General features: G+C 40.8%; 1 protein-coding gene across 3 annotated transcripts in view; it reads right to left on the bottom strand.

Moving 5' to 3' along the window:
• Window positions 1-22,927, bottom strand: part of LOC126236739 (deubiquitinase DESI2) — a 131,783-nt gene that overhangs the window by 24,331 nt on the left and 84,525 nt on the right. For all 3 annotated transcript variants that reach the window (XM_049946273.1, XM_049946274.1, XM_049946272.1), the window contains exon 3: window positions 5,837-5,909. In XM_049946273.1, the coding sequence (XP_049802230.1) occupies window positions 5,837-5,909 (73 nt within the window). The remainder of the gene's footprint in view (window positions 1-5,836; window positions 5,910-22,927) is intronic.

Below are 22,927 nucleotides of genomic sequence, written 5' to 3' on the forward strand. Positions count from 1 at the left end.
GTCAGCCTGGTAGCATTCAATCATGAATGGACTGCCATTACTCAAACAGAAACTCATGCAAAAACAGTGAAGAAGGGGAATATGTACACACACTACCTAACACTGTGTCTGCTTGGTGTGCTGCGAGAGATATATATCCATGTGTTCTTGGAATTTTGGATAGATGTGGCACTGATGAGAGCAAATGCTCCTCAACTGCTACTGATGGTGCATCTGTTATGACAGGAGTTCGATGTGGAGTGGCAACTCTTTTTAAAAACAATTACCCCCATATATTATCTGTGCACTGTGTGCCCCACTGATTAGCTCTAGCAGTCAGTCAAGCAGCTGAATACTGGTTGGAGCTTGTAAAGCTTGAAGATGATATAAACAGAGTTTATAGCTATTTTGAACGGTCACGACTTTTGCCATTTTCTGGCTCTCATTGGGGAGACAGTAAATTCACAACATGTAAATTAGAGTTCTTTGGTACATATGCTGGAAAAAGGTAATAAAAGCTGTTGGCTTACTAAAAAATGCAAAGTGTCTAAAATTTTGTAAATAATGACTTTTATGAAAAATGCCATGTTTCTTGTTAACATATTGTGTCTGTTTTTTCAAAAATTGAATTTAGATCCTGAGTGCATGAAAATGTTCATGAACTTGTGCATACAAGAAACCTGGTCCAAATTACAGTCCTTTACTTGATAAAATACCTCCACAATTTCAAGAAAGTGAGTTCGAGTTCTGTGGAAACATAATACAAGATTCACTGCAGCACAGAAGTGTTCTTCAGTACACAATTTGCAAATTCTTACACAACTTGCTTATAAATTTAAATGAGAGACTAGGGTATTTAGATAAGATTGGAGTGTTTGATATATTGTATCCCAAAAACTACAGGAATGAAGAGTATGGTAAATGCAAATTGCAGATATATATGTACTAATAAATTCTGCCATATCTGTAAACTGAAATGATCTATTTTTGGAACAGGCATAGTTTAAGAGAGAGTTAGATAATAGATACATGGAATGAATTTCAAAGGGCTAATAGTGTTCATTTATTTTAATAAGATGAGTGAACAATTCTCTCTTCCAGATTGAATTATAGAATATGCCACAAACATTACCATGCACACAGTAAAATGTGAGTGAGAGTTTAGTTGCAAAAACAATACAAAAACAGATATCAGAGATTGTATTTCTGCAGAAAGAGTTACTCCACTTCTGATGATCAAACTGAAGAGCCATCTCGAAATAACTTTGATTTTGAAAAAGCATTCAGTGCGTGGTGCAGACATAAAAGCGAATTTATTCCAATGTGGTAGGACATAGGATGTGTGGATTTAGACGGGTAAAAGTTAATTAAAAATAATAGTAATAATTTAGCAGATTACTGTTAGCTTCAATTCAATACACACATATTTCATTTTTAAAACCCTGATTACAATTAAAAAAAAAACTTTCTACTAGCAGAATTTTGCACAAATGTAAATTTTTATTTGTGTATTTTTGTGACATTATTTTATCTTATTTTCTGGCTTAAACCATGAACACTTATATAAGATATAAACTCTTTGAATTGCTCTTTCATTTGATGTTTTATTTATAATTGTAAGTTGATTGTAATAAACACTACGAAGTCTTAAAACCCTGATATTCATTTTGAAACATCCAGTACAATGATAAATAGAATTAAAAACAATATCATAAACACCTGTAAGTTGATAAAAGGAGTTTAAACAAAAATGTAAGATGAAAAGCATGAAGAGGCCTTACAAGTTTTCTAAATGAAAACAAACTGACAATGGTTTTAGCACGGAGCAAATAGAAATGAAAACAAAACTGACTGTACTACAACAAACAATAAAGAAACTGTGCAGGATGTGACCAATTGCAAGAGATCATAGACTCAAAAGTACAGGCCAAAAGTATATACAAAGCTAGAAACAAACTGTGGTGTCACCGCCAGACACCACACTTGCTAGGTGGTAGCCTTTAAATCGGCCGCGGTCCATTAGTATACGTCGGACCCGCGTGTCGCCACTGTCAGTGATCGCAGACCGAGCGCCGCCACACGGCAGGTCTAGAGAGACTTACTAGCACTCGCCCCAGTTGTACAGCCGACTTTGCTAGTAAAGGTTCACTGACAAATAAGCTCTCATTAGCCGAGACGATAGTTAGCATAGCCTTCAGCTAAGTCATTTGCTTCGACCTAGCAAGGCGCCATAATCCTTTGCTATATATATTGTGATGCCTGTACCGTCAGACCAATGTTCACCAATTATGGATTAAAGTTAAGTATTACATCAACTACGTACTTTATTTGCTACTATTAATCCCATTAACTGTTCCACACCTCACGCCAATCTGCGTGAGCTTAAAAGCGTGCATTTCGGCCTCCTCTAGCAACACGGTGTTGGCTCTTCTGCCAACACTACACAAACAGATCCTTTAGGCAGGAAATATGAAAGGTCTCTTACAGAAATTTGTTTAAGAACAGAGGTGTACCTGATTAAGTTAAGCAGTAAATTCAAAATATTTATTCAGCCCTTAGCACTCGAATGCCAGGGCAGACCCGACCGCACAAATATTGCAATAGATTTGTATGTCGTGGGTCGCCCAACACAAACTTCAATTCGTTACAACTCTTATGTCAGGGCTTGCACCACTGTATTCCTTGTGAAGCATTTGTCAAATGAAAACTGCTATTATTTCTAGTTCACTCCGAAGGCGGTGACCTGAACCGTAACAACAAAAATGGCAATTTATGTGATAATCCTACAGCAATATTGGAGATATTGGATGAAAGTATGAGTGATACAAGTGATTTGAGTAATGACAATAGTAATTATAGTTCATGAAACAGTGACAGTGAAGGCAAAATACAGAAATTTGATAGAGATGAATACACACAGTCTACAAGTAGCAGTGACACTGATGACCAGCATGCTTCTGATGGGTGGCGAAAATACAGAAATCAATCAGACTTCACAAAAACATCCTAACGAGCTACTGGACTGTAACTTACCAAACGAGAAAGTGCTGGTATGTTGATAGACATAATAAAAAACACACAAACACACACACAAATTTCAAGCTTTCACAACCCAATGTTGCTTCATCAGGAAAGAGGGAAAGACAAATGGATGTGGGTTTTAAGGGAGAGGGCAAGGAGTCATTCCAATCCCGGGAGTGGAAAGACTTACCTTCGGGGGAAAAAAGGACAGGTATACACTCGCACATACACACATATCCATCCGCGCATATACAGACACAGGCAGACGTATCACATGTCTGCCTGTCTCTGTATATGTGCGGATGGATGTGTGTGTGTGTGCCACACTCCATTTACTCCAATGAAAAGTATAACAGTGAAGATTGTGCTATTTGCAGTAACAGGAATAGAAAAGGTGGTAGAAGGAAAACTGTTTACTAATGCGACACATGTTCCAGAGAACCAGCACTCCATCCGGGTCAATGCTTCGAAAAGTATCATGCCCTGAAGAAATATAGCACCTAAGTGACAAAATACATGAAATCAAAAACAAAACATGAAATGATCAGTATTATAATGTACGTGTAATTTATTTTATTGTTTAGTTTATGGTTGGCCTTGACATAATTTCATTATATGTAATAGTGCAAATATTACAAGCCCAGTGTCAGCACAGAGCAAGAAACCTTGAGTGGAAAGGGCTAAGACAAGTACTTATTTAGACAGCAAAAGATGTTGCAACCATAAAGAAAGCGAAATAAAATAAAATTTCAAATGGGGGAGGGGGGGGGGGGGAGGCGGTGAGATTTTCAAACAAACAATATTAGAAACGTACTGCAATGACCTGAATTTAACAAAACTAATTGGAAATGTTTCTAACATTATGTAAGAAGGTATGGCAAAAATATGGTAACATGAATAATCGAAAACAAAAAGAGTATAGAAATGTAACAAAACAATAACTTATGTTGGGTACCCACCACATTCCATCAGTTAAATGGCACAATAATGATGTCACAAAAACTGTGCATCCTTCGAAAACTTCTTTTGATGTCTGAATAGTTAATCAATAGGTAGTGAACATGAAAATAACAATATTCTGGACATTATTTAAAATACGGTGTATGTTGCCATTTCAGACAGGAAGAAAAGAAAGGTGCCTAGAGGTGATGTTTCAATAGAAATGGTTAAAGCCTGAAATAAAGCAATGCAGCAATGCAAAATAAACTCACAAAATTGTTAACAGTATATCTGTGGATGATGAAAATAAAAAATCTCCACACTGGCAAAAAAGTTCCATTTATTCTACTTCACAACTAAAGGGAGGAAAAGTGTAGAACTTTTAAGGTCCTCTCCATGATGGACAAGATAGTCACTGAAATTCATCAACTGCAGAGAAAAACCAGTGGATTTTAATCAATCAAAGAAATAAACTGGATGTTGAAGTGGAAATAATACACTGGGTCATTTGCAAGTCCTGAACAAGATTACAGATTCATACATTTTGAAAACCTTATTACTCTCAAACAAATCTGTAACAACAGCCCATGAGAAACAAAACACCAATTCAATCAATGTATACTGAATAATATATTCATCAATGCTAGTTTCCATTAGACTTCATAATGTACTGAAAGACTGGCGACGGAAGGGCATCACACAACACCAAAATTATTCTAAACAGCTATAGAGGAGGTCTTCAGATCCTTAAACTGGGAAATTAAAAGAGGAATAAAAGTTAATGGGACAGTACCTCACCCACCTTAGTCTTGCTACTGACATTGTTTTGAGAGCCTGTCAGCAAGAAACTTTAACACATGGAAGAATTTAATACAGCAATTTGGAAAAATGATGCAGTCCATGTAAATTAAGTGGTTGGCCAATTATGTTCTCATTTTTATACAGAATTATATAGTCATCTGCAGGCTAAAGTAACATGCTGCAAGTGATTTATGTTGCATTCTCAACAAAACAACGAAAACTGCTTGCAGCTAGTGCCTTTAGTCTCAATATGAATACTAGCTGATCAGAATTGGTTATAACAATGTAAAAAAAGTTAATGTGTCTTAAAAAAACTTAACAGAGCAAGTGTGAACATTGCCCCAGAAACCAATCACAATATCAATAAAATAATGGAAAGTCAAAACACTGAAAACATTGTACACAAGAATGATGCAACAGCATCAGGACAGTTTATGAGTTTTATGTTTACAGTAGGTGGAAACAATCAGTAGATGATGAGGAAGCGTGAGGAACTAGTGCAGATATGGCCTAGAGTGCTTCTGCCAAACAAAAAACAAATTTTGAAAATAAAGTATCTGATTTGTCTGAAACACAAAGTTTACAGTGAGCATGTATTACCAGCTTCTGGAAAGTGATATACAATTTTTTTAATGTAGAAACTGTTACAACGTGACAGCTGCTCAGTAAGCATTGGGGAGGTTTAGGGGAGCCATAGGTGAAAACTGTTAACGTATGAGAAAGTATAGAGGAGACCACTACCCAGCAGTGGCTTTGAAACTGGCATGATTATAAAACTGAATGAGTTACCATTTCACACAGAAATCTATTACAAAACATCACTGTGATGCTTACAAATAGGTGTAAGTCATCTACAAGTCTTCATTACTGTCTTCTAGTGAGGATTTAACAAACCACAACAATAGAAAAGTGATGCTCATAAATGTGAAATGGTACAAGTGCTAAAACAAATTTCTATTTAAATTTATGTAATATTATGTAACACACAGAATCAATTACAATAGCTGATAAAAATGGTGACAATATGGAAACAAGACTATGCATAAGTTGCCACGTATGGTGATAAGAAAAAGAAGTTACACCAAGTACAACTTACCGGTCCCATATATCTCGACACCAGAATGGAAGACACCGAGGCCAATAGGGGTAGTATACTCGTTAATCCAATACTGTAAAAAAATGGAGAAGTTTATAATAACTTCAGTTACATAATTAATCCAGCAGAAGAGTTGAATAGTTTCTACCGAAACAAGATGGATACTGCTCCTCTGGCAATTAAAAAAAAGGAGGAGGTCACTGCAGTTGTCAGTAACGCCCAAACCGATCTTACAAAGCCTGAGCTGCAGAATTACATGGGTTGAGCCATCATAAATTTGTCACTAGTACCCATAACGAATACTATGTCGATCACTTGGTGCATGATATTATTTGTCTGGGACAGGACAGGGAACTCTGCAAAAAAGCACTTCAATGTGAGAATTCAATGCTTACGGATGTGCTCTACAGCACAGTGCTTTGAAGTGTCATGGTCCGCAAATGATCAGATTGTCGCGCGCGTGTGTGTGTGTGTGTGTGTGTGTGTGTGTGTGTGTGTGTGTGTGTGTGTGTGTGGGTGTGGGGCTATTGGGAGCTGCTCAGTCAATTCCTTTTAGGCATGCTGCAAGTGTTCAGGAGGATGAGTAAGCTGTCGGAACAGTAAAACCTCTGACTCACTGTCACTTGGGGCAGTGTGGGTTATACCACAGCCGCAACAGGAAGCATCGCAGCAACGATGGCATACGGGGGGTATGCCATCGTTGCCATCGTTGCTGCTTCGTCCAGCACGAGTGTGCTGCATGCCTTAACGTTTGGCGGCTTGCAACAAGTGTCAAAAGAAAGGCCACATTGCATTCGTGTGTAACTTCTCTTCAAATGTGGTCGTCACAGTAGTACCGAAGGACATAAACTGTATCTCTACAATGACTGTTTCCCTGAGCAAATTGTTTATTGATGTGTGTGTGTGTGTGTGTTTTTTTTAATAAACCACTAAAAATGAAGTGGATGACTTTAATAAACACATAAACATACAAGGACTCCCATCACCTCACGCAGGTTTCACAGAAGTTGGTTACCTGCAATAAACAGCAGATTCCAATCCTAGGTCAGTTCTCTGCTCCCATCTCTTACAAATCTGTTGTTCGCCCTCTCACCTTCCTTGCTGTGGATCATTCCCATACAGCACACCTGTTTGGGTTAGATGTATTTAACACTTTTGGTTTCTCCAATGCTGTTGAGGTCAATTTAGTGTCAGGTCAAGTGACTGGACACCCTATGTTCTGAGTTTTTGTCTCTGTTTTCCCCTTGCCCTCAATTGTGCTAACAGTTTTCAGGCGCACATTCTTCAAATTCATGATTTCCATTTATACAACGAAAGTTCATCATTTTTGCTTCTTATTTCTACAACTTACTCTCACTTATATTCTTATTTCAGTCAAATTTACTTATATTTTCAGTTTACTGACATTTAGTACTACAAAGATGTATATGTTTCAGTCCCCCCCCCCCCCACCCCACCCCACCCCAGTAATTGTTGTATGATGCAGAAAGCTGAACTAATGTCACTATAGCATTTAGTAGTACCAAATCAAAATAAAAATCGACCATTCTAGGGTTAAGTTTTCTGGTCGCATTTAACTGGTGTAGGCAAAACCAAGTTAATTGCTAGATGTTTTTACTGGCCACTCGATTCTGCTGTGATAGTTCTAGTCATTCAAAGGAAGTCTAGTGTCAATAGAGCATAAATACCAAGATCATCCAATACTAGATGGAGGCGACTTTAATCTACCGAGTATAGAGTGGGATGTCTATGGATTAATTGCTGGGGGCACAGACAGACAGTAATGTGAAATACTTTTGAACACTTTTCTGAAAACGTGCCTTGAGCAGCTTGCTTCCCAGCCCACACACAATGGAAGTATCTCAAACTTTGAAGCTACAAATGGGCCAGTCCTTATCGACAATGTCAGTAGTATAGAAACGGGGATTAGTGGTCACGATCTCATTGAAGCAACTATGATTATGAAAGTTAATAAATCAGTCAAGAAGGCCAGGAGAACCTGCTAGGTATAGCAGATAAGTGGTCATTAGCATCTCTCTTAGACAGTCAACTGACATCACTTAGTTCCAGAAAGATGGATGTAGAGGAATTATGTGCAAAGTTTTATCAGGTTGTAAATTGTGGTCTGGAGAGTTGTGTGCCTAGTACATGGATAAAGCATGGAAAAAAACCCACCAAGGTTTAATAACAAAATTTGGAGGATTTTGAGGAAGCAGAGGCTGTTGCAATCTCGACACATAAGGCAACATACAAAAAATGACAAGTGAAGTTTAGCAGATATTCGGGTGCCTGTGAAAAGATCTATGCACGAAACATACAACAACTACCACTATCACACTTTAGCAAAAGATCTGGCAGAGAACCTGAGGAAGCTCCGGTCTTATGTAAAATGGCTAAGTGGGTCTAAGGCTTCCATTCAGTTCCTTGTTGACCATTCTGGTGTGGCAGTTGAAGATAGCAAAACAAATGCTGAAGTTTTAAATTCTGTGTTTAAAAAATCATTCACGCAAGAGAACTGTACACACATACCATCATTTGACCATCGGACAGGCTCCCGTATGGATGACATAGTAATAAGCATCCCTGGCATAGAGAAGAAACAGAAAGACCTGAAAGTAAATAAATCACCAGGTCCGGACAGAATCTCAGTTTGATTTTACAAGGAGTATTCTTTGGCACCGGCTCCTTACCCAGCTAGCTTTTGTCATGAATCTCTCACCCAGCACAAAGTCCCAAGTGATTGGAGAAAGGTGCAGGCAACGTTATTACATAAGACGGGTAAAAGAACAGACTGGTAAAATTACAGGCCAACATCCCTAACTTCTGTTTACTGCAGAATCCTTGAACATATTCTCAGTCAGAATATAATAAACTTTCTCGAGACTGAGAAACTTATGTTTACGAATTGGCATGGTTTTAGAAAGCATCGATCTTGTGAAAATCAGCTTGCCCCTTTTTTTGCATGATATACTGAGAACTATTGATGAAGGGCAGCAGGCAGACTGCATATTTGTACATTTCTGGAAAGCATTTGACACAGTGCCCCACTGCACACTGTTAAGAACGGTACAAGCACAAGTTCACAGATATGTCAGTGGCCCAAAGAATTCTTAAATAATAGAACAGAGTATGTTGTCCTCGATGGCAAGTGTTCATCAGAGACAAGGGTATCGTCAGGAGTGCCCCAGGGAATTGTGATAGAAACACTGTTATTCTCTACATACATAAATGATTTCGCAGACAGGGTGAGCCGCAATATGCAGAGTTTTGCTGATGATACCAAGGTGTATGGTAAGGTGTCAAAGTTGAGTGACTGTAGATAGATACAAGACGACTTAAGACAAAATTTCCAGATGGTGTGATGAATGGCAGCTAACCCTAAATGTCGAAAAATGTAAGTTAATGCGGATTAGTAGGAAGATCAAACCTATAACATTCGGATACAGTATTACTGGTGTCCTGCTTGTCACAATCAAGTGGTTTAAATATCTGGGTGTAACATTGCAAAGTGATATGGGATGGAATGAGCATTTAAGAACTGTGGCAGGAAAGGTGAATGGTAGCCTTCAGTTTATTGAGAGAATTTTAGGAAAGAGTGGTTTACCTATAAAGGAGGCCGCATACAGGAAGCTGGTGAAACATATTCTAGAGTACTGCTCCCATGTTTGGGATCTGTACCAGGTTGGACAGAAAGAAGACATCGAAACAGTTCAGAGGCGTGTTGTTAGATTTGTTACTGGTGGGTTCAAACAACATGTAAGTTTTACAGAGATGCTATGGGAACTCAAATGGTAATCCCTGGAGAGAAGACGATGTTCTTTTTGAGAAACACTTGGAGAAAATTTAGAGAACTGGCATTTGAAGCTGACTGCCGAACGATTCTACTGCCGTCAACATACATTGCATGTATGGGCCACGAAGATAAGATACCAGAAATTAGGGCTCACAGAGGCATATAGACTGTTGTTTTTGCCTCACTCTATTCGTGAATGGAACAGCACACACTGTACAGTGGTTTACGGAGTATCTATGTAGATGTAGTTAATAAAAAAGGATGTAATTCAAGTAAAAAGGAGTCTACAGTGGAAAAAAAGAAACTACCGACCCCGCCTTGTCTAGAAGGTAGATCTCCTGTGCCTCGTCTCCCAGTAGCCTACCATCCCACATACACTCACTGCCAAGCCACAAATGGGCACCTCCCTCATGACTCAGAACCACCCAGGAGTGGAGTAATTGAATCATATTATCTGCTAGTATTTGACCTCTCAATATGACCTGAAATGAGGAATATCCTCCCCACCCACTCGACAGTGCTATTCCACTGTTCCACTGGCCACCCAACCTAAGCAATATATTTGTGTGTCCCTATTCAACCCCTGCACCCAACTCCTTGCCTTATGCCCAGCAGCAGAGATGCCCTGCAACAGAGCACATGACAAGAGAGCACATGACAACACCTGCCCCACACATCCTCCTATTACCATCTACTCCAGTCTTGCCATTGGCATCTCCTACCCCCAAAAAAGACAGCACTAACAGTTAAAGCTGCCAAGTGACCTATCAACTTAGCTGCAACAACTATGCCACATTCTATGTGGGCCTGACAACAAGCTGTCTATCCACATAAATGACCAGTGTTTCCAGACCATCCAATTATTTAGCATGTCACCTGACAGGTTTCTTTGCAATTAGCTTTCTTTTACCTATGTTTGTCTGCACCTGCCATTTTTAGAGATGTCCATTCATCTTCAACTGAGCTAACTACTAAGCTACTGATAAATGCAGTATCTATAGCCTCAGAGAAATGCAAACCATCTCCTCATTTCTCAAGATAGGATAGCTGCTTGACAATGTGAATTCTTCCCACCAACACTTTATTTTCTAAACTGCACAGGTCTGAACTCTCCCCGCAACATATTATTTGTTCCTGTAACCTCCACATTCAACCTTCAGTGGTCTCTGCCACCCCACCCGCCTATCTCCTTCCCTGCGTGCACTCCAGTACTGCATACACCTTCTGTCTTGGCAAACCACGATGGATAGTCCTTATCCCTTTCTTTACTTCTCCCCACCCCAGCATAGCCTCCCTATGCAACACCCAGCAGCGATACCCTGACCCCACCATGTCTCTGCCCTGCACGATCCCGCAGGCTACACTAGCATCTTTCACTACCCCTACCTTCCTATCCCACTCTCTTCCTATCCCACGCATCTTCTGTGCCCCTAATATGCATTCAAACAAAGCATGCTAATCACATCCATCAGATGCTGTTGCTGTTGGGCCTTAGTGCCTGGAGCATAGGGGGAAACTGGTTTGTGAATTGTGCTTGTACGAATGTGTCAGTTTTCTACATCTGATGAAGTACTTAGTCTGATAGCAAATAGGTCTTTCTTTTGCACTGTGCCTGTCTGCTAATCACCACCACCTCCGTGTGGCGAGTAGCAATCTATCCTTTCCACATTGTTATATAACTGGGGGGGGGGGGGGGGGGAAATCTGGCAAGCTTTTAGAGCCAGTGGTTCCTTTTTCAAGCAGAAGGGTTGAAGGGGAAGTTAGATGGTTGAAGGAAAAGGACTGGAGAGGTCTAGGAAAAGGCGTGGATTTTGGGAAAGTCACCCAGAACTGCGGATGAGGGGAGACTTACCGGACGGAATATGAAGGGAAAAGACTGATTGTTGGGGACTGCACCGGACAAGATTTGAAAACCTGAGAGCTTAAATAAGGAAGACAGGGTAATATGCAAGACAGAGATCATTTCTAAAACACTGTGTATGAGTTAATAAGTGTGAAAAGCTAAGTGCATTGCACGTAACATAGGTGAGAGGGTGGTGACGAAAAATAGCCAGGTAAGAAAATGAGAGATAACACATGTGTGAGGGTGATGACGAAAAATAGACAGGTAAGAAAATGAGAGCTGTAGAAAACTAAAACAGAGATGCCGAGGCGGAAGAAATTAACATAAATTAAAGTCAGGTGGGTGGTGAGAACCAAGGACGTTTTGTAGTGGTAGTTCCCACCTGCAGAGTTCTGAGAAACTGGTGTCTATGGGAAGAATCCAGATGGCACATGTGGTGAAACAGGCATCAAGGTCACGGCTGTCATGTTGTAGAGCATGCTCTGCAACTGTGTTGCCAGTATACACCCTCTGCCTATGCCCAGTCATCCTAACTGATTATTTGGTGGTAGTCATCCAATGCAAAAGGCTGAACAGTGTTTACATAACAGCAGGTATATGACGTGTCATTTCACATATGGCTCTCCCTTTGATAGTATACTTTTTGTCAGTTACAGGGCTAGTGTTGGTGGTGGTAGGAGGTTGAAGAGGGCAAGTCTTGCAGCAGGGACGGTCATAGGGGTAGGAGCTATAGGGTAGGGAGACGGGTGCAGAAGGGGCATAGGGTCCGACAAGAATATTGTGGACTTTGGGAGGGCGACGAAAAACTATTCTAGGTGTGGTGAGAAAAATCTCGACAGACTAGATCTCATTTCAGCGCATGGTTTTAGAAAGTCATGGCTTTGTCGAAGTAGGTGATTAATACAGTCCACACGAGGATAATACTGAGTGACCGGTGGAATGTTCTGAAGTTGTCTTTTTGAGGTATCAGCAGTACCAGGATTGGATGTGGTGGCCTGGAAAATCTGCTTTTGAACTAGGCTGACCTGAAAAGAGATCCATTTTGTCTGAGATACTGCCCACCACACCTAGAATAGTTGCCCTCCCAATCTCCGGAATATTCTTGTCAGACTCTACGCCCCTTCTGCACCAATCTCCCTATCCTGTGGGTCCTACACCTGTGATAACCCCCACTGCAAGACTTGCCCTATGCACCCTCCTACCACCACCTACACCAGCTCTGTAACAGGCAGAACATATACTGTCAAAGCAAGAAACATCTTTGAAATGACACGTCATATACCAGCTGTTACGTAAACAATGTTCGGGCTTTTACATTGGCATAACTACCACCAAATTATCAGTTAGGGTGGATGGGCATAGGCAGAGGGTGTATACTGGTAACACACAATATCCTGTTGCAGAGCATGCTCTACAACATGACAATCATGACATCAGTGTCTGTTTCACCACACACGCCATCTGGCTTTTTCCTCCCATACACCAGTTACTCAGAACACCACAGGTGGGAACTAGCACTACAACATGTCCTTGGGTCTTGCCATGCACCTGGCCTTAATTTATGGTAATTTCTTCCGTCTCAGCATTTCTTCACAGTAACTAACGGTTTCTTTACTCCATTTTAGTTTTCTACAGCTTTCATTTTCTTAACTGTCTATTTTTTGGCATCCCCCTTCCACCTCTGTTATGTATAATGCACTTAGCTTTTCACTCTTATTAACTCATACATGATGTTTTCGCAGTAATCTCTGTCTTGCATATTATCTTGTCTTCCATCTTTAAGCTCTCAGGTTTTCAAATCTTGCCCGATGCAGTCCCCAACAATCAGTTTCTCCTTCTCATCCCATACCTTAAGCCTCCGCAGACCTGCGGTTCTGAGTAAATTTTCTGAAATCTGCCCATTTTCCTAGACCTCTCCAGTCCGTTTTCTTCACCCTTCTTTGTTCCCCTTCAATCCTTCGGCCTCAATAGAGAGCCACTGGCTCCAAAAGCTTGCCTAATTATAACCTTTTATGTGAAAGTTCTGCTGATGTTTGGTTTGCAGATTTTTTATCTTTCCATTTTGTTGTTATTCCACCAGGATTTTCCACTGAATAAATTATCGCTTTTGATGACATGTTCAGTGAAACTGTTTCTGATAAACTACTGTTACAATGGGATTTCATTAAGTTTTTAGTTATTCAGGACTTTTTTTATTTTTTTTCCAAAGTGTCACTGTCACATGAATGCATGTCTTAACTAATGTTGATAAAGTACAATTCGACACACAGTGGCATCTAAGCACTGGTAAATGCATTATGATAAAGAAAACAGATAATTGATGCATTATGAACAAAATAAATTTACTCTTAATTTACAAACAATGGAAAATCAAGGATGGAATGTTAACAATAATGGATCCTTCCCACCAACACCAGCTTTTCTGAATTGCGGAGGTGGGAACTTTCCCTGCAATGCATCCTACGTTCCCTAACCCTCCTGGCCTCAACCTTCGTTAGTCACTGTCCTCACCCATACAGACCCCTCCCTGTCCCCCTTCCAGCACTACACTACCGTCATTTCACCGCCACACCCAGTCTTTTAATTTCTTTTATTTCTCTCCTTTCCGCTACTCACCCCCTCCCCCCTCCGCACCTTCTCTCCTGCACTCCATCTAAACAGTAACACTTGACTGTCCGCCACTCCCACCATACTATCCCTCCCCATCCCCGTCCCAGCCTCCCCCTTACCCCTACCCAGTCACCACTCCCATCATGCTTTACTACTCTTAATTTACTGTTGACAGTGATGACATATGTTGCTATGTAGGATTCAGATAACAGTCAAATCTCAGTTTTCAGATCATTAAATGTTAAACGTGTGGGTTTGTACTATGATGTGCAAAAAACTGTTGGGTAAATTTTTTAGTGCCTGTACACAGTAATTCAAAAGATCTAATTAAAAGTTAATCAAACTCTTAGAGAAAGAAATGGGACATCTCTCTTGCTAAATATAAAAATCCAAGCAAGAGTGATGTTTTATTCAAAACCTTATTCAATAGATGTCAGTGCTTTACAAAATATATTTTTTTGAAAAAACAAAAAGGAATGGAAAGAAAGAAAGAAAACAAATATATAGCTCCTGTAACACACAGGCCAAGCATGTACACTGCAAATTCAGATGTACACTGTGAGCTTCCATAAAATTAATGAACTACTAACAACAATGACTGCTACTAATGTTCAGTGAATATAAAACATAAAGGCATGTTCACTGCACTCTTGAATTGAGTTGGTGGGTATCTGCAAGAATATATACACTACTGGCCATTAAAATTGCTACACCAAGAAGATGACATGCTACAGACGCGAAATTTAACTGACAGGAAGAAGTTGCTGTGATATGCAAATGATTAGCTTTTCAGAGCATTCACACAAGGTTAAGTTGCTGTGATATGCAAATGATTAGCTTTTCAGAGCATTCACACAAGGTTGGCGCCTGTGGCGACACCTACAATGTGCCGACATGAAGAAAGTTTCCAACCGATTTCTCATACACAAACAGCAGTTGACCAGCGTTGCCTGGTGAAACGTCGTTGTGATGCCTCGTGTAAAGAGGAGAAATGCGTACCATCACGTTTTGGACTTTGATAAAGGTCGGATTGTAGCCTATCGCGATTGCGGTTTATCGTATCGTGACATTGCTGCTCGCGTTGGTCGAGATCCAATGACAGCTAGCAGAATATGAAATCGGTGGGTTCAGGAGGGTAATGCGGAACAACGTGCTGGATCCCAACTGCCTCGTATCACTAGCAGTCGAGATGACAAGCATCTTATCCGTATCGCTGTAATGGATCGTGCAGCCACATCTCGATTCCTGAGTCAACAGATGGGGAAATTTGCAAGACAACAACCATCTGTACGAACAGTTCGACGACATTTGCAGCAGCATGGACTATAAGCTCGGAGACCATGGCTGCGGTTACCCTTGATGCTGCATCACAGACAGGAGCGCCTGCAATGGTGTACTCAACGACGAACCTGGGCGCACGAATGGAAAAACGTCATTTTTCTGGATGAATCCAGGTTCTGTTTACAGCATCATGATGGTCGCATGACATCGCAGTGAACGCACATTGGAAGTGTGTATTCGTCATCGCCATACTGGCGTATCACCCGGCATGATGGTATGGGGTGCCATTGGTTACACGTCTCGGTCACCTCTTGTTCACATTGACGGCACTTTGAACAGTGGACATTACATTTCAGATGTGTTACAATCCGTGGCTCTACCCTTCATTCGATCCCTGCGAAACCCTACATTTCAGCAGGATAATGCAAGACCGCATGTTGCAGGTCCTGTAAGGGCCTTTCTGGATACAGAAAATGTTCGACTGCTGCCCTGGCCAGCACATTCTCCAGATCTCTCACCAATTGAAAACGTCTGGTCAATGGTGGCCGAGCAACTGGCTCGTCACAATACGCCAGTCACTACTCTTGATGAACTGTGGTATCGTGTTGAAGCTGCATGGGCAGCTGTACCTGTACACGCCATCTAAGCTCTGTTTGACTCAATGCACAGGCGTATCAAGACCAGAGGTGGTTGTTCTGGGTACTGATGTCTCAGGATCTATGCACCCAAATTGCGTGAAAATGTAATCACGTCAGTTCTAGTATAATATATTTGTTCAATGAATACCTGTTTACCATCTGCATTTCTTCTTGGTGTAGCAATTTTAATGGCCAGAAGTGTACAAGAGTCTTCACATCATGAATTGTCCACATGAAGATTCCATCATGTGGACACTACATTGTCTGATATAGGAATAGATGGCTGAACAATTGCAGTTATGCCCAAAGAACACTTGATAGGTTCAATTATAGCAAGCCAGAACAAAAGTAATCAATAAAATGAGGTGACAAAAGTTACAGGATGCCTCCTAACACCATGTTGGGCATCATTTTATTTGGGCAGTGCTGAATCTCAACATAGCATACTCAACAAGTTGTTGGAAATCCCCTGAAGAATTACTGAGCCATGCTGCCTCTACAGCTGACCATAACTGTGAAAGTGCTGCCAGTGCAGAATTTTGTGCACAAACTGACCTCTTGATTATGTTACATAAATGTTCAATGCAATTCATGTCGGCAATCTGGTTGGCCAAATTGTTTGCTCTAGCTGTCCAGAATGTTCTTCAAATCAATCGTGAATAACTGCAGCCCGGTGACATGGCAGTCATCCAGAAAAATTCCATTGTTGTCAGGGAACATGAAATCCATGAATGGCTACAAATTGTCTCCAAACATAACAATTTACAGTCAATGACTAGTTCAGTTGGACTTCTGACCCAGTACATTTCATGTGAACACAGTCCACACCATTATGCAGCCACCACTAGCATGCAAAGTGCCTTGGTGACAACTTGGGTCCATGGCTTCATGGGGTCAGCGCCAAACTCCCGACTGAAATCAGGACTCGTCTGTCAAGGCCACAGTTTTCTAGTCATTTAGTGTCCAACTGATACGGTCACGAGCCCAGAAGATGCATCACAGGCAATTTTGTGCTATTAAAAAAGGCATTCGCATCAGTCGTCTCGGGCCATAGCCCATTAATGTCAAATTTTGCCACACAGTCCTAAAAGACACATTCATCATACTTCCCACATTGCTTCCTGCAGTTATTTCATGCAGTGTTGCTTGTGTGTTGGTACTGAAAACTCTACACAAATGCCGCTTCTATTGGTGAAGGCTGTCAGCCACTATGTTGTCCATGGTGAGAGGTAATGCCTGAAATTTGATATTCTCGGTGCAGTCTTTGACACTTGGATATTGGAATATTGGATTCCTTGGTGATCCTGAAATGGAATGTCCCATGCTTCTAGCTACAACTGTTAATTCCTGTTGTGCAGCCATAATCATGTCGGATACATTTTTACATGAAAAACCTGAATACAAAAGATAGCTCCACCAATGCACTGCCTTTTTAATACCTTGTGTATGCAATACTACCTCCATCCATATAATTGCATATCGCTATCCCATGAGTTCGGTCACCTCAGTGTATTACAGCCAATGACAAAGGAAGTCTCTCTACCAATTTCACCTAGAGGCATTAGCAGTACAGTGCAAGGAACTTCCCTGATGAATTTTGTCTAATAGACATGAAGAGAGCATGGATTATGGACAGACTAATCGCACATGTGTCCGTCATATATGAAGGAGAGAGTATCCAAGAGCTAGTATGCACAAGTATGTTGTTGTAAATTCCTTGCGTAAGAAAAGCAGCCTGAAACATATCTCCCAAACATCTTTTCCCACTGCAATCATGTATCTGCTCACATTTCCAAAATATAACTATTCTGATTAGTCCTAAATTCAGACATTCCCAAATCTACTTTGGGGATCAGATGGTCCTATGTGATTTCTTTCTCTTCTTGGAGGGGAAAGAAAACACCACCCTGTTTCTGTGTATGTGTCAAGCACAGTCTGCCAGGAAAGTTAGTGCAAAATATACATGTTATAACAATGAAAACAATCAATTTTTGACAAAATAATTTAATTGGATAGATTAAAAAATCTACTCACCAAGCAGCGGCAGAACACACACTTCTTTCCTTCTCATCCCAAGCGTTAAGTCTGCCATAACCCACAGTTCTGGGTGACTTTCCCGAAATCTACCCCTTTTCCTACGTCTCTTCAGTCCTTTTCCTTCACGCCTCATTCTTTCCCTTCAACCCTTCTGCCTGAAGAATGAGCTCCAAAGCTTGCCAAAATATATGTGTTGGTGTATAGAAAATTTTATTATTTCAAGTTTATACATAACCAACATCCATTAACAATATGAGCTGCATCCTCCTCCCCACCCTCTGACCAATATAGCTCTAATTTCCAAAGACTATCAGAATACCCTCCTCATTACCCAGAGCAACAAAGGCTTCCAGTGCCTCAATAAAGTACTCTTTCAGAGATGCAACTTACTTAGGTAAAGTTTCAGAATTTCTCACTGATAGCTTCCTATCAATTACTGCATGTTTCTAATGGAGAAATGGGAGTTGTGACTCCTGAAGATTAGCACTAGCCAGACCACTTTCTCTTTGTGAATACACGAATTTATTCATTTGTACAAGACCTGCTTCACTGAATATCACTACTGTTCGCAAGTCCTTTCACTTTTATAAAAAGAAAAATATCCAGTGATTCAAACTGAGTGAGTGTATAGGATGGGGGAGGGTGCCACCTAGTGTTTGGTAGAAAAATTGGCTGGCAATCATTGAGGCACATGCCAACATCTGCAGAAACCACTCCTCATTACACAAAAAATTAGGTCGCATGTGACTGACTTTTGTAGTTGTGATCCAATACCGTTTTGCTGCACTTTCCAGTAACAGTTTGTCCACTGAATGTGAGTCTGTGGATGATACTGATACAGTTAGAAAATAAAATGCACGTGGTTTTCATCTTCAACTGCACAGCCCTCACATTTCTGGATTCACTGGTTTGGTATTTTGTGAATGGATCATAAATTAAGCACCATATTTCATCACCATTGATGATGATCATCAGAAAAAAGATTGTGACATTTTGCACTAACTTGAAAAAACAGTTTTAAGAACGTGCACCTCCTCTGCTATCATTCAATAAATCAAATGATACTGCAGAAGAAGATCCTGGACACCTGCCTCAGATTTGTCCAACTGGTCCACTGAAGGAAATACAGTCCTCGGTTCATCATCCAACAAATAATGTGTCTTGTAAAATTTCTTGGATCAATCATACCATCACCTATCAATTACCCTAAGGCACTCTATACATGATTTAAAATTTATCCTATAGAATCTTTTCACATATGAACAACATGATTGCTGCATACTTCCTCATTACTAGACAATGATCGATGTGACATAATTCTCACACTGTTTAGCAGTGACTACCATGCCTTTTTCTTTACAACATGGTTATGTACCTTACATTACCTGATAGCACACAATTTTTAGTAATTCTGGGCAATTTGTCTTCTTAAACAGTTTCCCCAGATACAGAAAGACTTTTTATGGAAAAAAAAACTGTGATTTCTTTCTCTTAATAAATGGAGAGGTCCTCTATGTAAGATTATTCTTTGATAATACTGTAGTACAGAACTTAAGCAAATTACTCAAGCTGTCAGCAGTTGCTTTTCACACAGGCACCTGGTGAGTTTTCAGAAGTTTGATGAACAACTTGCCAAATAAAGTACTCTTCAAATTCAGACCATAAACAGCGAGCTTCCATAAAACTAACACTATTCACTGTAATCCTGAAATTGGACTAACATATCTACAAGAAAAAATGGCTCTGAGCACTATGGGACTCAACTGCTGTGGTCATAAGTCCCCTAGAACTTAGAACTACTTAAACCTAACTAACCTAAGGACAGCACACAACACCATATCTACAAGAATATACACAGGAGGGTATCAGGAAAATTATCATATGTGGATACCACATTGTCTAATACAGGAACAGACAGCTGAAGAACTGCAGCTGTGTCCACATTCTAATTTGCTACCCATTACAAATAAACACAACTGGACTCAGAGTGTAATAGCTAATTATGCTTAACTGTGACAGTAACTATGATTTTCTAGCCATTACAACAACTTGAATATATGGCATAATTCAGTGTCCTTTTGGAGGCTAAGAGTCATTATAATGCAAATTATTAGTTATCAGTGGTGCATTTTACTACTGATAAAGCTTTCATTGTACACATAAAGCTTCAGATTTAGAGCCCCAAATATCAGCTCAATAAAATGGTCAGACAACCAGTCACAGTCACATATAATTACATATAGCAGCTGGGTTAGTAATCATAGGATACCTGTTTGAAAAAACTTTTATGGGATAGGAAAAGACCTGATGATTTAAGAACAGAAGGGGATCAAAAATATCATCTTTGATTAAAAAATGCATATCTTACAAAGTTATCTAATATACTGTTAAGAGCCAAATATTGCGACACTGAAGGCATCATAGCCAAATAAATTAATAAATTAACGCACCTCTCACATTTTGCTCAAATTTTGCTAGAAAAGGGGTGAAAATGCACATGATAAATCAGTTGCTGCATCTCACAAAGCAAAGTCTAAATAATTTATCCTCATTATTAATTGTGGCCATATTGGCTTCATTTGGGAACTGTGAGTGTGTGGAATAATTATTTACTTGTATTTTCTGCTACCAGTCACTTTTATTTGTTTTGTATTTAACATAATGCACATTTTGAGCATCTTCTGCCCACCTTTAGGCATTTATGCACAAAGAAAATTGTTGCTTAAAAATAAATTGTCTTAAAGCAATTTAGTGTTCACTGCTGTAGAGGATGTTGGGGCATCTGACGGGGGGGCGGGGGGGGGGGGGGGCGGCAGTGGTTGGCCAGAAATTGATGCCCAGTGTGTCTTCTGCTAGTGTGGAGCTGTCATGTTGTTTGTTTATTGTGATTACCACAGGCTGTGTGGATGCAGTGTTTACAGAAAACCTACACACACCATTATACCCAACTCCTCTACGCATCCCCCAACAAATCTTCACACAGATTAATGCTATACAGAGCCTGCAAATTTCCACTTCACCATATAGAACTCCAACAAGAAATAGAAACCATAAAATGTATCACAATAAACTACGCATATGATCCTTCACTCATTAATACTATGTCACAACAGCTAAAAAAGAACTGAATGAACAAGATCAAACTACATACACAACTCACAGTATCACAGTAGGCAAATAAATATAGAAAACTGATTGCCATATTTTGGTATAATGTCTGACAAATTAGCAAGGCTTTTCAAAAACACATGCAAAAATCAGATTCAGCACCAACAACCAAAGTATGAAGTTTGTGCACTGTATGAAACTGCCAGATACAGATCTTGATGCATTTGGCATTTACAAAATTACTTGCAGCCAATGCAACAAATATTGTATAGGGTGATTTCATCTCAAATCATACAGGTCATATCAACTTGTGGTCATGAATTTCTCTGGGAAAAATATATATTATACCTCTATATCATAAGTGTTAAGTAGTAAAATATTTTCATTTTATCTTAATTTTTGTAAATGGTACAGCCCTTTGAAAAATGTATATTTTGTAAACAACTCTTAAAAAAGTAGAGAAGAATATATATATATATATATATATATATATATATATATATATATATATATATATATATACTCCTGGAAATTGACATAAGAACACCGTGAATTCATTGTCCCAGGAAGGGGAAACTTTATTGACACATTCCTGGGGTCAGATACATCACATGATCACACTGACAGAACCACAGGCATATAGACACAGGCAACAGAGCATGCACAATGTCGGCACTAGTACAGTGTATATCCACCTTTCGCAGCAATGCAGGCTGCTATTCTCCCATGGAGACGATCGTAGAGATGCTGGATGTAGTCCTGTGGAACGGCTTGCCATGCCATTTCCACCTGGCGCCTCAGTTGGACCAGCGTTCGTGCTGGACGTGCAGACCGCGTGAGACGACGATTCATCCAGTCCCGAACATGCTCAATGGGGGACAGATCCGGAGATCTTGCTGGCCAGGGTAGTTGACTTACACCTTCTAGAGCACGTTGGGTGGCACGGGATACATGCGGACGTGCATTGTCCTGTTGGAACAGCAAGTTCCCTTGCCGGTCTAGGAATGGTAGAACGATGGGTTCGATGACGGTTTGGATGTACCGTGCACTATTCAGTGTCCCCTCGACGATCACCAATGGTGTACGGCCAGTGTAGGAGATCGCTCCCCACACCATGATGCCGGGTGTTGGCCCTGTGTGCCTCGGTCGTATGCAGTCCTGATTGTGGCGCTCACCTGCACGGCGCCAAACACGCATACGACCATCATTGGCACCAAGGCAGAAGCGACTCTCATCGCTGAAGACGACACGTCTCCATTCGTCCCTACATTTACGCCTGTCGCGACACCACTGGAGGCGGGCTGCACGATGTTGGGGCATGAGCGGAAGACGGCCTAACGGTGTGCGGGACCGTAGCCCAGCTTCATGGAGACGGTTGCGAATGGTCCTCGCCGATACCCCAGGAGCAACAGTGTCCCTAATTTGCTGGGAAGTGGCGGTGCAGTCCCCTACGGCACTGCGTAGGATGCTACGGTCTTGGCGTGCATCCGTGCGTCGCTGCGGTCCGGTCCCAGGTCGACGGGCACGTGCACCTTCCGCCGACCACTGGCGACAACATCGATGTACTGTGGAGACCTCACGCCCCACGTGTTGAGCAATTCGGCGGTACGTCCACCCGGCCTCCCGCATGCCCACTATACGCCCTCGCTCAAAGTCCGTCAACTGCACATACGGTTCACGTCCACGCTGTCGCGGCATGCTACCAGTGTTAAAGACTGCGATGGAGCTCCGTATGCCACGGCAAACTGGCTGACACTGACGGCGGCGGTGCACAAATGCTG

The sequence above is a fragment of the Schistocerca nitens genome, chromosome 2 (genome assembly GCF_023898315.1).
Source record: "Schistocerca nitens isolate TAMUIC-IGC-003100 chromosome 2, iqSchNite1.1, whole genome shotgun sequence".
Taxonomy (NCBI): domain Eukaryota; kingdom Metazoa; phylum Arthropoda; class Insecta; order Orthoptera; family Acrididae; genus Schistocerca; species Schistocerca nitens.